We start from the raw sequence: 16,235 nt of genomic DNA, 5'->3' as shown, positions 1-16,235 counted from the left end.
GGGCTACCTTACCTACACTGCAGTAGGTAGCTGGGTCATATCCTCCTGCTCCCGCTCCCCGCAGCCTCCTCCGCTCGCCCCCCTGCATAAATAAGCAGAAGCAGCCTCTCACCTCCAGCGTGGAGTGCAGTGCAGCAGACTTCACTTCCTAGTTCCCCCTAGTGGCCGCCTGACCGGCTCTTACTGATGACGTAGTAAGAGCCGGTCACTAGGGGGAATAAGGAAGTCTGAAGGAGGTCTGCCGCTGCGGGCTCCACGCTGGAGGTGAGAGGCTGCTGCTTCTTATTTATGCGGCGGGCAAGCGGAGGAGGCTGCGGGCAGCGGGAGGAGGACACTTGCGAGCGGGGGAAGCGGCGGATGCGCGGCGATACAGCGTCGGGATTCGGCGAGCGGAAAATGGCGTCGGGATTCGAACCCACGAATCTCGAATATTTCCTAATATTCGAGGGATTCGTGGATTCGCCGGATTCGTCGTCCCATCCCTAACAAACACCATAGTGTTCCCCTGGTATTACAGCCACTCTAAATGTATATATATAAAGGGCCTTGCAAAATGATCAAATCCCTCCCCCTCCCCTGCCCTCCACTACTATCACCACCACTTTGGCTTTGTACCTATTTTGTTACATTCCGACCTGTAATTTTGATGTTTCTTAATCTTATTTTATGTAATGGATCTGCACAAAATAGTTGAAGTGAAATGTAAAAAATATATAGAAAAACAAGTTGTACAAAAATAATAACTAGAAAGTTGGCATGTGCATATGTACTGTATTCACCCCCTATGCCATGAAGTCCCTAAAAAGTCCTGTTGCAACCAATTACATTCAAAAGTAACATAAGTAATAAAATTAAGTCCACCTGTGTGCAATCTAAGTGTCACATGTCAGAGGGCTCAACACCACTAAGTAAGACTCATCACACCATGAAGACCAAGGAGCTCGCCAAACAAGTTAGGGAGTAAGTTGTTGGGACATACAGTGCTGCCTATATAGTGGGATGCAAAAGTTTGGACAACCTTGTTAATCATCATGATTGTCCTGTATAATTTGTTGGCTGTTATGATAAAAAATGTTTAGTTAAATGTATCATATAGGAGACACACACAGTGATATTTGAGAAGTAAAATGAAATGAAGTTTACATTCCCCGCAGAACTTTTACTGTGACCCCCCCCCCCCCCCCCGCTCACAAGTACAGTGAACACGTTGGGGTCTGTAAAAGACTATCCATGTCAGCCTGGGTCTAAGTAGGTGTTCAGTAATCCAAGGATCTTATCTATTTGTCATAAATACCTTAAAATCCTTGCAAGATGTATTGTAATAAATGTATGTGGATGATGTAATGATCAGTGAGGTATCTGATGATCAAAACCAGCTCTATCAGAACAACAGTCAGTATTTTATTAAATGTGTGATCACACGTGTTTTGGGTGCAAAGTAGTATACAGGAGTATTCCTAAGTGATAGCCCTTGGTGGTAGGGGCTATCACTAAATAAAGAGTGGTCGTACAAGTCGGTAACAGGTCGGTCAGGCAGTGGTATAGAATCGTCAGGCAAAATCATAGTGAGTATACAGGCCAAGGTCGGCCACAGATCAGATAGGCAAAGGTACAGAATCGAGAGGCAGAGAGTAATCAGAAGTTCAGGCAAGAGGTCATACACAATAAATCAATATACAGTAATAATAATAGTCTCCTAAGCTAAGTGTGAATCCCCGGGGTCCTGCCGGATCAAACACACACGGATCTGACTAAGGTCTGAGAGGTTTTACTGCGAAGTTTCAGCAACAGCAGACAACGAGCCACTGACAATCCAGGGTTTAAATACAGACAGGCAATTCCAAACTACCCTCCCAGCGAAACCCGGCCAATCAGCAGCAAGAGTCAGAACACTGCTGTCAGCTGACCAGCAGGTCAACTGACCCGCCTCCTCAGCGCATAAAGGTCCTGTCTCCTGGTGCGCGCGTGCGTTACTCTGCTCTGATGAAACCTGGAGAGACCTGTTCTGCCGGAAAGAGATGTCTGTGAGGACGTGGCGAGATCCGCTGTGATGTCAGGCGCGGGAGCGGCGGCCGCAACGCTTCCTGCTGCAGAGGTAACTAGATCACTCCTAACATTACGCCCCCCTCGAGGCGTGGTCTCCGGACACGCCCCCGATGCGCTTTCAGGATGTGATAAGTGAAACTGTTGTTTTAATTCCTCAGCATGAAGATGATGAGCTGGGACCCATGACCTCTCCTCAGGACCATACCCTCTCCAATGGACCAAATACTGTATTGAATTCTGCACCTTGCGAGAATCCAAAATCTCCTAAACTTCGTATTCTGGTTTCCCATCAATAACCACAGAGGGGGGGGGAGGAATCCAAATACACAGCCGGCTTAAGAAAAGACACATGAAAGGACTTTATTCCCCTCATGGTAGCTGGGAGAGCAACTCTATAAGCTACCTCATTAATTTTCTCCGTAATAGGGTATGGACCAATATATTTAGGCCCCAACTTGGCTGAAGGCTGTCTCAAGGCGATGTGACGCATGGAGACCCAACCATATCTCCTGGGGTAAAATCCCACTCAGGTGAATGCTTTCTATCAGCCTGCCTCTTTTGAACTTTAAACGCTTTCTCCAGATTGGCTTTTACCAATGACCAAATTCTCTTACACGAGCTCTGCCACCCTTCTAATGCAGGAAAGAGAGAATTAGTCTCTGGCAATGGACAAAATTTTGGTGACCTCCCCGTGACCACTTGAAATGGAGAAAAGCCTGAGGAGGCGTTCCTGAGATTGTTATGGGCAAACTCTGCAGAAGAAAGAAACTTTACCCACTCATGTTGAGAATCAGCCACATAGCAACGAAGAAATTGCTCTAATGATTGATTCATTCTTTCAGTTTGGTCATTTGTCTGAGGGTGGTAACCTGAGGAAAAGGACAAGGTCAGGCCCAAATGTTGACAGAATGCTCGCCAGAATTTAGATATGAACTGCACTCCCCTGTCAGACACTATGTTTTCTGGTATCCCATGCAAGTGAAAGATGTGAGTAACAAAGAGGTCCGCTAGCTCTTGGGCCGGCGGGAGTTTTTTCAAAGGCACAAAATGAACCATTTTACTAAAGCGGTCCACTACCACCCTGATCACGGTTTTCCCTTCTGAAGCAGGGAGTTGCCCAAGAAAATCCATGGAGATATGGGTCCATGGTTCTGTGGGTGCTGGCAAAGGCTGCAGTGTCCCCGCAGGAGCCTGTTTGGATGGCTTGCTGCGAGCACAGACTGTACAGGATATCACGAACTCTCCACAATCGTTTTTCAGTGACGGCCACCACACACTACGAGACAGTAGTTCTTCCGTTCTGGTTATACCAGGATGTCCTGCATTCTTATGGCTATGAAACATCTGTAGGACTTGAAGGCGCAAGTGTAACGGGACAAACAGGACACCATCTGGCTTTCCCTCTGGAGCATCAATCTGATAAGGCTGCAGAGTGATTGCCAGATCCTCCATGGGTTCTGTAGCGGCTATCACTATGTGCTCAGGCAAGATATTAGCGGGGAGTGAGGGCTGGACTGTCTCAGGTTCAAAGCCATGGGACAGTGCATCGGCCTTAATGTTCTTATTACCATGTTTGAACGTGATTATGAACCTGAATCAGGAGAAAAAGAGTGCCCAAAGATCTTGTCTCGGGTTGAGCCTCTTTGCCCCTTTCGATATACTCCAGATTCTTATGGTCTGTGTATACCGTAATCACATGCTCCGCCCCCTCCAACCAGTGTCGCCACTCTTCAAACGCCATGTTTATGGCCAACAATTCCCTGTTGCCGATGTCGTAATTCTTTTCCGCTGGTGAAAACTTGCGGGAAAAGAATGCACATGGATGCAACCGTCCCTGAGTTCCAGAATATTGAGACAGTACAGCTCCCACTCCTACCTCGGAGGCATCCACCAATGAATGGACGTGTAACATCCACATGATGTAGAATGGGAGCAGCACAAAAGAGTGTTTTAAGCTGCGAAAATGCCTTACAGGCTTCCTCAGACCGATTATAGGTATCGGCCCCTTTTTTGGTCAAATTTGTAAGGGGAGCAACCACTGAGGAGAACCCCTTAATACATTTTCTGTAGTAGTTTGCAAATCCTAGAAACCTTTGGAGGGCCTTCAAGCCAACGGGTTGCGGCCACTCCAACACAGCGGAGACTTTCTTGAGGACCATTGACAGACCATTGGTGGAGATGATGTAACCCAAGAATGAAACTTCTGAGACCTCAAACAAACATTTTTCGAGTTTTGTCTAAAGGCAATTCTGTCTGAGTTTATCTAATACAACCTTAACGTGCTTCTTGTGTTCTCTAAAATTTTTGGAAAAGATCAAAATGTCATCTAAGTATACGACAACAAAACGTCCCAATACGTCTCTGAAAATTTCATTAACAAACTCCTGAAACACTGCAGGGGCATTACACAACCCAAAGGGCATCACCAGGTATTCGTAATGCCCATCGGGTGTGTTGTATGCCCCTCTCAGGTCCAGTTTGGAGAACAATTGCGCCCAGAGACCTGTGAAAACAAATCTTCTATCAATGGCAGGGGGTAACGATTAGGAATGGTTATCTTGTTCAAAGCTCTATAGTCAATACATGGACGAAGTCCACCATCTTTCTTTTGAACAAAGAAAAACCCTGCCCCAGCTGGCGATTTGGGGAGATGGATGAAACCTTTCTCAAGGTTCTCATTGATGTACTCCTTCATGGCCAACTGTTCTGGACTTTAGAGGTTGTACAAATGTCCCCTGAGGGGTATGGTACCTGGCCTTAGGTCTATGGGACAATCAAATTCCCTGTGAGGGGGAAGTTTATCAGCAGCTCGTGGGCAAAAAACATCAGAATAAGCTACATACGGAGGAGGAACACCTTCAACATGAACCTCAGTGGAACACAGGGTAATTTTCTCTAAACAAGAGTCTTGACAGACTGGGGACCAAGCCAGCAATTGCCTGGTGTTCCAGTCAATCTGGGGCGAATGTTGGTGTAACCACGGGAGCCCCAGGACGATCATGGAAGAGGACATTTTTAACACATAAAATTGTAATTCCTCTCTATGCAGAACTCCAATACGGCAGGTGAGGAGAGGAGTCTGTGAGAGAGGTTGCTTGTTCTGTAGTGGAGAGTCATCAATAGTGGTAACATAGATCTGCCTCTCCATGGGAAGAATGGGAATATTCCACTTAGAGGCTAGACCTGAATCAATAAAGTTTGCTGCGGAGCCTGAATCAATGAAGGCCTAGGTGCAGAAAATTTGATTCCTCCACGTAATGGAACAAGGCAATAACATTTTGGGAATCTTTGGAGGTAAAACAGGTTTGCCTATGGTAGTACCTCCTACTACACCTAGGCGGAGACGTTTTCCGACTTCTTGCTGCAATTCTGAATGAGATGACCTGCTCTGTTTGTGATACCGCACCCTGCGATCTATCTAATGCAATAGCTTCATCCAGTGTCTTAGGTTCAGGATGACTGATCATGACATCTGAAACTGACTCTGATAATCCTTTGAGGAAACAATCTAGTAAGGCGAAATGTTCCCATCTGGAGGAGACTGCCCACTTTCTAAACTCTGAGGCATAATCCTCCACAGTACCATGCCCCTGGCGGAGTCTTTTCAATTTCTCTCTGCCTTGGCGGCAATGTCAGGGTCATCATAAATGACCACCATGGTCTTAAAGAATGCCTGAACAGACACTAAGGCTTTGTGATCGTCAGGCAGATTATAGGCCCAGGTTTGCGAATCCCCGTGTAAAAGAGTTTTAATCAAGGTTACCCGCTGCAATTCAGTGCCTGACGATATGGGTCTCATTTCAAAATAAGAAATACACTTGTTTCTGAAATTTCTGAAATCTGACTTATGACCTGAAAATTTCTCGGGAAGTGCCATCTTAGGTTCACGAACATGTGAGGGAGGCGATGATGATGCAGATCTCTGGGGGCTGATTATAGCCTCAGACATGAGATTTAACTGAGCCTGCTGTGATACAACAGTAGTAGTTAACTGCTCGACAGCTACAGTTAAAGTCTGAACCTGCGCATTTAAAGCCTCCATAGTCATTTTTGGTCTTCTGTTATGTAATGATCAGTGAGGTATCTGATTATCAAAACCAGCTCTATCAGAACAACAGTCAGTATTTTATTAAATGTGTGATCACACGTGTTTTAATTGCACAGTAGTATACAGGAGTACTCCTAAATGAAAGCCCTTGGTGGTAGGGGCTATCACTAAATCAAGAGTGGTCGTACAAGCAAAGTCAGTAACAGGTTGGTCAGGCAGCGGTACAGAATCGTCAGACAAAATTGTCGTGAGTATACAGGCCAAGGTCGGCCACAGATCAGATAGGCAAAGGTACAGAATCGAGAGGCAGAGAGTAATCAGAAGTTCAGGCAAGAGGTCATACACAATAAATCAATATACAGTAATAATAATATTCTCCTAAGCTAAATGTGAATCCTCGGGGTCCTGCCGGATCAAACACACACGGATCTGACTAAGGTCTGAGAGCTTTCACTGCGAAGTTTCAGCAACAGCAGACAACGAGCCACTGACAATCCAGGGTTTAAATGCAGACAGGCAATTCCAAACTACCCGCCCAGCGAAACCCGGCCAATCAGCAGCGAGAGTCAGAACACTGCTGTCATCTGACCAGCAGGTCAACTGACCCGCCTCCTCAGCGCATAAAGGTCCTGTCTCCTGGTGCGCACGTGCATTACTCTGCTCTGATGCAACCTGGAGAGACCTGTTCTGCTGGAAGGAGAGGTCTGTGAGGATGCTTCGAGATCCGCGGTGACGTCAGGCGCGGGAGCGGCGGCCGCACCGCTTCCCGCTGCAGAGGTAACTAGATCACTCCTAACAGATGACATTTATATTTGCAAACAATCTTTTTACCTCCTTCTGATTGTATCTTCTAACATTGTCAAGTCAACAGGAATAGAGTCTGAGAGCTTACTTTTTTCTTTTAAATTAGCCAATAAACTACAGCTTGTATTTTACAGACATTGAGTTTTGAATCAGAATAATAATCCTGATTCAAAACTTCCAATCTGTAAAAGACAATCTCTAGTCTCCAGCAATGCTACTAAGCTAAGAAACTACACACACAGTGTTTCTCTCTATTCCCCCCCCCCTTGTTTGTAGAGCCATGTGACACCACAGGTTGGGGGCTGGAATAATTTGTCTGTGATCTGTCCACACAGGAGTAGCTTGCTAGCAAACTAGCCAAGTACCTCTGTAGACTCCGCCTACCAAACAGGAGATGCGTGCGCAGCGTGCGTGCGATCTCCTGCAAAACGAAGCTCCAGGACTTTACGCCGATTGGCGTTAGGCGGTCTTGGGGCTACTGCCAAGGCTACGCCCACTGCCGTAACGCAGTCGGCAAGCAGTTAAAAGGCAAGTGGGCGACTCCCCACATGTATGGAGGAAAGAGCTCTTGTCAGAGGAGACTCAAATTTTACTTTTCAGCCGCCAAGGAAAATTCTATGTCTGGTGCAAGCCCAACACATCCCATCACCCCAGTAACTTCATTTCCACAGTGAAACATGGTGCTGGCAGCATCATGCTACGGGGATGTTACATAGTTACATAGTTATTTGGGTTGAAAAAAGACATACGTCCATCGAGTTCAACCAGAGAACAAAGTACAACACCAGCCTGCTCCCTCACATATCCCTGTTGATCCAGAGGAAGGCGAAAAACCCTTACAAGGCATGGTCCAAGCAACAGGGGCATGTTTCAGCAACAGGATCTGGGAAACTGGTCCGAGTTGAGAGAAAGATGGTTCTAAATACAGGAATATTGTTATATGTCATTCTGCTAGTGATTTGAGACCAGGAGGGAGATTCACTTTCCAGAAACAATAGCAGTAGTCCCCGGGTTTAACCGCCAAAATTTGATACCAGGGAGTCAACCAGTATGCACTCGGATCCACCAAGAGTGCTCGGATACACCTCAAACACAGAAAGACCGGGTCTCCACCTGGATTTGTGCAAAAATTGCTTGTGAATGTATTCCACCATAGCAACAAAAACACAACATTTCAGCCTCACGGCCCTTATCAAGTGTGCAATACATTTTTAAGCAACTTTTGCACAAATCCAGGTGGAGACCTGGTCATTCTGTGTTTGAGGGAGATTCACTTTCCCACAGCACAATGACCTGAAGCATACTACTAAAGCAACACTCACGTTATTTAAAGCAGGAGGATTAGCCATACTATGCCAGGGAAAAAAAACACATATATAAGTAGATCAATAATTGCTCTACTTACACACAGATGTATTGTACTGTCCACGTTTTGATTTCAGTGAATTTTATATAGTAAATGAAGAGAATTCTGTTCCCTGGCAGGGACCATGCCTTTTTGCCTAAGGCTTCTGAAGATAATTATGTCATTTCCTCCCTTACTTTTCTCCTCCAGTCTGCTGCTGAGTCATTTGTAAACAAAAGTGAGCACAGCATCTGTTGTCAGAATGAAATGTGCTCAGCCCAATCAGAGAGAAGGAGGAATGTGGGAGCGGAGATGAGTCATCATGACACGCTTCCCTTTGGCGATAGCAAGAGAAAAGAGCCAGGGTCTCTGAGAGACATTTCTGAATAGATTGGAGAGCTTGTACTGCAGGGTGAGATTACTGGCAGCATTATTAACACACTGCAGTGTTAAAATGGAACTTGATTTTGTGGCTGACAATCCCTCTTTTAAAAGGAAACATTTATATATTTTGGAGTGGCCTAGACAAAGTCAAGGCCTCAATCCAATAGAAAATCTGTGGTCAGACTTGAAGATTGTTGTTCACAGGCAAAAACCATCCAACATGAAGGAGCTGAAGCAGTTTTGGCTTTGAGCAATGTTCAAAACTCCCGTGGCAAGATGTGGCAAGCTCACTGACTTGGGGGGGGGGGGGGGGGGGTAAGTTAAGCACTTTGAAATGTTTAGTTATTTTGTCCTTTTCTTTTTTTTTTGCTTCACAATAAACCAAATAATGAATCTTCAAAGGTGTGGGCAGGTTCTGACAGTGAAATGGTGCAAACTCTCAAACAAACCATTTTAATTCCAGGTTGAGAGGTAACAAAAACATGAAAAATGTCAAGAGGGGTAATCACTTTTGCAAGGCACTGTGAATATGTACATATAAAGGTGCTAAAGATATCACACTTGTAGTATAAAATAATGCCTTTTTTTCTGTAAATTATAATTTGGGGGGAAAAGTGGACCTTATGCTCATGTGGCTTGCATCAGGAGCCTGAGATGTACAAACAAGGAGCATGTGGCTACTAGGAAAAACAATGCAGCACTGCAGCAGATCAATATAATGCTCCACTGCTCAACTCTTAAACACTTGGTGAGGTTTCCAACTGGATACCCTGATGCATACGGTGGGGGCAGAACTTGGCGGAACTTGCACAGGCGGACCTTGCAGAAAAGGGAGTGGGAGGAGTGTTAACCTGCCTGGCGTTCTGATTCCCGCGGCCCTGCCCCCATATATACATTTATTGGCTGTACTGTATTGTATTGTATAAAAATGATTTCCAAACAGTTAGGTTTGATCCACACTATATCTGCTGCCCTATATTTTAAAACACCAGGCAGTGGAGAGAAAGTGTTGAATGGCAATTTTATATGGGTAAGTTGATATGTACCCATCTTAGTTGTATCAATTTTTGTCAATTGTGGACAAGCCACTCAAGATTTTCCCATTGCATTCATCTGATGAATGGCCGGCATCTGTGCCAGAGTAGTAGTGGCCCCAGCATCATGCACTGGAGTGGTAAAGCGCAACTGTGCAATATGGATACAACACTGCTCCTGCTGGTCGTGGACTAGTGTGAACCGAGACTTAGGAATTTATAGCTTCATAAACTCAAAACTGTCCAAATGGGTCTGCTAGCTCAGTTTAACACACTTCTTTCTGGATTTAGATAAGCCTAGTTACACAGGTGCACTGTTGCAGGCACACAGAGCCACACAATGGGTTCTTCCATTTTAAAAGTTCAATTCTGAATGTAATATTCATAATTTACACTAATTAAATTAATTGCTTGGAGAATGTGTCTTTTTTTTAGGTTTAGCAACGTAAAAGAAAAGCATGAACAAAATGTGATCGTAGAAATAAGGAAGAATAAGAAGCAGCCGCGATATCACACGTGCAAGTGTGTTTCCTGCCTCACTGTAATAAGCAGAATGTATAATACTAACTTTTGGGTGTACCGGGGAAACAGATAGCTACAAAAAAGGTCCTAAAGGACAAAGCCCTAAACGTACATATAAAACACTATAAGTTTTATTAGTAAAAATGTCGTACAGACAGGGATCACGGTGTGAGCCCTGGCTCTAAAAAACACAATGGATGTGCGTGTAATCAATCAGTATTTTGGGGGATATAACAAAAGTGGGGTCCTTGATGATCCACGACCACACCGTTTAGTGATATCAGTGTGGGGTGTAATTACCCCCCTATGTCTCCTTGATAATGCACATTAATGTGACAAAGCCTAGTGGAGAGCCAGATGCCTGGGCAGTATTCGTGCCTGTATGAGACTGTCCAACCTCTAGCGCTGACTCCTCACATATGGAGTTCTGGTGAATGTCACTAGTCTGGAGAAAAGGCTGCAACTTCTATCTAATAGAGGTGCTATATATAGTACATATACCGTGACAATACACCAACAAACCCTATATGTTTTGGTCCGAGGTCCATCATCAGGAGTGATATAAACAGGTTCAGTGTTATGTACAACATATAGTACAATCACCCCCCACCAATACATAAATTCCCCAGTATCAAGTAGACCAAGACTGAGCTCCCGCATCATGTAACACACATCCATTGTATTTTTTTTTGGGTGTACCGGGGAAACTGTACGACAATTTTACTAATAAAACTTATAGTGTTTTATATGTATGTGTAGGGCTTTGTCTTTTAGGACCTTTTTGTAGCTCACTGTTTTAAGCACAAGTACCCCAAAATAAAATGAAATAGAGCCAGGTGTCAGTATGCATGAAATTATCACTATCAACGCTAAAGCAGAATACAGAGGTAGATTCACTAAACTGTGGTAAGCAATATAATGTATTGTATTCTGCTCTATTGATTGTGCAGTGGGACTACTGCTTAATGCAGTTTAGTGAAAACACCCCATAATGTACATGCTTACACCCCATAATGTGTATGCTTACACCCCATAATGTGCATGCTTACACCCCATGTGCATGCTTACACCCCATGTGCATGCTTACACCCCATAATGTACATGCATACTTACCTGATTCAACAGATGCAATGGAAACAGTTTCACTGCTGCAGTATGAATTCCATGAAGTAACCGAGACTGTATAATTGTTTCCACAGCGCACACCTGTGATATTACAGGTGTTTGTTGTTGTGTTACATGAAAGAGTATGCCCATCATATCCACTTGCTGTCACCACATAGGACACAGCTCCTCTGTTTGGAGTCCAGGTGACATTTATAAGGTCCGCGGAAGCACAGTCTATGTTGGCCACTAGGTTAGTTGGTTTACATGGTGCTGTTAAGGTATAAATGGGTAGATAAGAATATACAGTATAAGATAAGGCATATACGGTAAAGGTGGCCATACACTCGTTAGATTAGCAGCAGATAGATCATCAGATAGATTTCTGATCTATCTGATGTGTTTAGGAACATTTTTTACTAGAAACAGATTTCCAATAGATTTCAGTATGAAATCTATTGAAAATCGATCTGATGGCATTCTCTTGCCATCAGATTTCCATTAGGTCCAATGCAAATTGATAAGCAATCTCAACAGATCGACCTAGATTTTCCAGCATGTCAGATCGATCGAAATCGATCGAAATCGGCCGCAAATCGATCGGGCAATCGATTTACGATCGATCGGCCGCTAATCGGCTGAGTGTATGGGCCCCTTAAGAGTAGCTAAAGTTATAGTACATTGCAATGTACAACAAGTCATTATTATTATCTATTTAGAAGTGCCAAAATAATAGACAGAACTGTGGAATGAATAATAATAGGGAAAGCAAACTACAAATTTACATAACAAACTATGGGATTGATTCACAAAGCTTTTCTCTTGAGTTATCTCACCTTAGTTATTTCTCACCTTAGCTATAAAGCACCATACACACATTAGATGAAACTCGGCCGAGGCAGCCAATAACAATGACCTCTACCGAGAGTCTAGCATGTGTACAGTAGCCTCCGACCCCGTGGTAACATTGCCGTACGCAGCCATTAATACTGCTGACAGTGAAGTGTGCGCTGCCGGTTTCCCTCTTCTGCTTACACCTCTCTGACACTTTGCAGGTTCTGGTACTCTATATCGGTTGTTACCGGTATGTATAGCGTGCTTGATGAGATTCAATGTAAAACTTGTACAGGGCGGACATAGCTCCTTTGCTATGCAGCTGTACATTACCACACACACATCTGTAGAATCTGTATAATGCATCTGTAGAATGCAGAATGGAAGGTTGCGTATGAACTGTGAAACCTGAGCAGCTATCCTTTAGATGGGCTTGTCAGAGATGGGGCTTTTGAGATGAGCATTGAAGAAAAAGAAGTGTAAAAGGCATCCCTGGGGAAAGGAACAGGGTTGTGAGGAGGCGCCCAAAGGTATGTATAGTGGGATGACTGATACTATTTGGCATATAAAAAGAAAAAGAGAGGTATATTACCTCTATGGAGGACTCACAAGAGTGGTAATCAGGGAGCCATTATTTTAAAATAGCGGTTATACTGTTGACAACGCGTTTCACAGGCCTCGTCCCATGAAATGCGTTGTCAACAGTATAACCACTATTTTAAAACGAGGCCCGAGAAACGCATTGTCAACAGTATAACCGCTATTTTAAAATAAAGGCACCCTGATTACCACTCTTGTGAGTCCTCCATAGAGGTAAGATACCTCTCTTTTTCTTTTTATACGCTAAATAGTATCAGTCATCCCACTATACATACCTTTGGGCGCCTCCTCACAACCCTGTTCCAGTTACCACACACCTCCTACAGAGGTGACGACCTCGCCCACGGTGGACCAGCTTCCATCACGGAGAGAGGACCTGAAGAGGGGTGCGTCTGCCCGGCTCCTGCATAATCCGGGACACCGAGCGGGAATGGTTTATTCCCGCAGGCCTATACGGTGGTTGCAGGACTGCAACCCGTGTTTGTGAGTACACATCTCATAAGTTGTTTAGCCATTGGCGTGAATAACGATACTGCACTATTGGGCTCCTGGTCTTCTCTCTCTTAACAGATAAAGGCAACCTCCCCTCCAGAGTAGGAAGGACCCGAATCTGTACTCTTCTTGATCCCTGGGAAAAGCTGAGGCAAAACATTCTGCTAAATCAGGGCAGTTCAACTCCAGTCCTCGAGGTTCAAACCAATCCAGTGTTTAAGACTGAGAAATGGAGAAATGTGTTCTACTTGATGAAACATACATTTTCAGTTCCATCAATTCATTTGATTTGTGCCAAAAATGTGTGCAGACGTCAGCCCTTGAGGACTAGAGGTGGACAGTCCTGTGCTAAATGGTCCTTTTTTCTTTTATACAGTACACTGGGACTTGCCCATGGGGCACGTATAAAATAGGGATTTCATACATGCCCCATGGGCAAGTCCCAGTGTACTGTACAAAAGAAAAAAGGACCATTAAGCACAGGACTGTCCACCTCCAGTCCTCAAGTGCCGACGTCTGCAGTACATTTTTGGCACAACTCAAATTTGTGCACCTAGAAATGTGGGCGCTCAATATGGGCTAGTAGAATATCGGTAACATTTACAGATATTCTTCATTTTGAAAGTCTAAATTATCGTAGTAAAATAACAATATTTTACTACAACTTAACCTAACATAACTCTCACACAGAACCCTCCATTACCGGTGTCTAACCTTAACCACCCCCGATGCCTAACCCTTAAAAACACCCCCCTCACACTTAATGTTAATCCCCCACACCTAATTTTAACCTCCACCCATTCCTACGCTTAAAGAGAGCCCAAGGTGGGCTCATAAAATGAAAACAAACTAGCTACCTTATCCAGGGGGTTGAGCGGATGAGGTAGCCTCCAAAACCGTCGCTCCCCGCCGCTCCTGTGGGCCGCAATGGACCATTTTCACTTTCGTGACCTCTGGGTCACAAAGCTGGAATTCTCTCATTCACAGCATGCAGGGAGGCGAGGGAGAGGAAGGGGGCATGGCCAGGGAGAGAAGGGTGCCCAATGGCAACTGTGGAAACCCTGAAGGAACACCCGTTTTGAACAGGGAATCCCTCTCTCACTGTTTAACTCTGAGATAGCGACAAATATTGTCGCTAATCTCTGGGGAGCTATAGTGGGGCGGTGGGGGGGCAGAGAGTGGTGGTGTGGGGACACAGAGGTATGTCATGAGGCTGAGAACATGCCTCTGTGTCCCATCTGCCCCCCAAAAAATCACCTCGGGTTCTCTTTAACCACTTCCCCCCAGCTTCTAACCTATAAAAACATGCCCTCCATACCTAACACACCCCTAATCTTAATTATTATGATTTTGAGCTGCAGCTATTATAGTGTGAAATTTGCTACTTTGTGGGCGCCCTTAGTGGGAAATTTGCTAGTTCTTGGGCACCCAAATTTCTCACGCAAATTTAAAAACGCTAAATCTATAATTTTCAAACCCACAAAAATTATAATTATAGGCACCCATACAAATTTTGATTTACATTGTGAAATTTGGGTGCCGAAGCTTTTGCAAATTTCATAGAGGGCCGTCATTTAGCAGCCACCTTCGCCACCCAAAGTTCACTCTATAAACGATAATCTCTTCCAATAATAGTTGCCAAAATTGTCCTGCTTTCCTGCAAAGACCACTGCCCTCCGGTAGTCATTTTACATCAGAATACATGTTTTAAAAACGAATGGGTGAAGTAGTATCAAGTCAGCCCCATCTTCTCTTACAGAAGGCATCACACTTTCAGTAGACCCAGTAGAATGGGCAGCAAGGCCCAAGTCATGTGACCACATAGAAAATGCTAAAATGAACATATTTCTGCACTTTTTAAGCATTTATTTTTGATGCAAAGCAACAATTTGGGAAGAAAGTGGAGAGCCTAGTATGTAATAATAGCAAATCCTGGAAAAGGGTTTTAGGATTTGGGTATTAACAGCATGCAAGGGCACTCAGCATAAAGATATAGGTGCATGTGTATTATATTCCAGCATCTAATGACTGGACAGTGACCAAATCTTACTGTAAACATGTTGTGATTAGCAAGTGAGAAAAATGACATGATAGCTGTAGTCAAATTTCTCAGAGCACCCATGACAAAACCCAAAACCTGGAGAACCCTGTTATACAAATCTCCACTTTGCTAATGTACAACAAGTTTAGGCTTTCTTCTCCCAGCATCCTCACATCACTGTAATGGGTGGCCCGACTAACCAGCAGAAAGACACAAAGACAGGAAATATTAGGCCAGAGCCCACCTTTCTTAGGGTTAGAAAATAATAACATACAAACATGAACATAAACTGTATAGTCCACCATATTGTTGATAAATGCTACATTTGATGGCAAATTAAGGAGCTTGTATGTGGAGCACATAAGGTCACATTACCTGTAGTGATTTTAACTATATTCGATGTAACACCCTGGCAGGTATTATCAAAGGCTGTGACTGTGACATTGTAATCTACACCACAGTGCAATCCAGAAACAGAACAAGAGGTATCTGATGACATGCAGGAAATCTGATCTCCATCTGGTCCAGAGAACATTGCCATGTATGACAGGGCTCCAGCAGTTGGTCCCCAAAAGGCTGTTCCTCCACTTATATTGCAGTTTGTTGAGGCTGTTAAATTCACAGGACTGCAAGGAACTAGAAAATACATAGGATACAAATAAATGTGTTGGCAGAATTCTGTATTGCTCTATGGTATAAAGAAAATAACTTTTAGAAGGGTTGTGTTTGGCCTCGATAAAGGGGGAGATGAGTGGAGGAAGGTTAAGGTAGAGGGTTTGATGGATAGTAATCGAATTGTTCTTGTGTTTCCTATAATCTGTCTGGGGCTGGTTTCCAAGGTGAGCTTTATATTGATGCATCCAGGCTCGGATTTACCTCACAGGAACCTATAGGCACAGATGTTCTGGCACCCTAGACTTCACCCTCCATGAACCTACAAACCCCCGCTGAACCGCACCACAAGTGTGCTGGCTGTACCAG

At 44.3% G+C, this 16,235-nt stretch overlaps 1 protein-coding gene across 2 annotated transcripts in view; it reads right to left on the bottom strand.

The window, feature by feature from the left end:
• The window catches only part of LOC137521174 (mucin-3B-like), a 164,443-nt gene that overhangs the window by 44,465 nt on the left and 103,743 nt on the right, over positions 1-16,235 (bottom strand). For both annotated transcript variants that reach the window (XM_068240097.1, XM_068240096.1), the window contains 2 exons: positions 15,630-15,890; positions 11,297-11,560 (listed from right to left, as the gene is read on the bottom strand). In XM_068240097.1, coding sequence (XP_068096198.1) covers positions 11,297-11,560; positions 15,630-15,890 — 525 coding nt within the window. The remainder of the gene's footprint in view (positions 1-11,296; positions 11,561-15,629; positions 15,891-16,235) is intronic.

Source organism: Hyperolius riggenbachi, chromosome 6 (assembly GCF_040937935.1).
Source record: "Hyperolius riggenbachi isolate aHypRig1 chromosome 6, aHypRig1.pri, whole genome shotgun sequence".
Classification (NCBI taxonomy): Eukaryota; Metazoa; Chordata; class Amphibia; order Anura; family Hyperoliidae; genus Hyperolius; species Hyperolius riggenbachi.
This window is presented reverse-complemented; position numbering and strand designations above follow the sequence as displayed.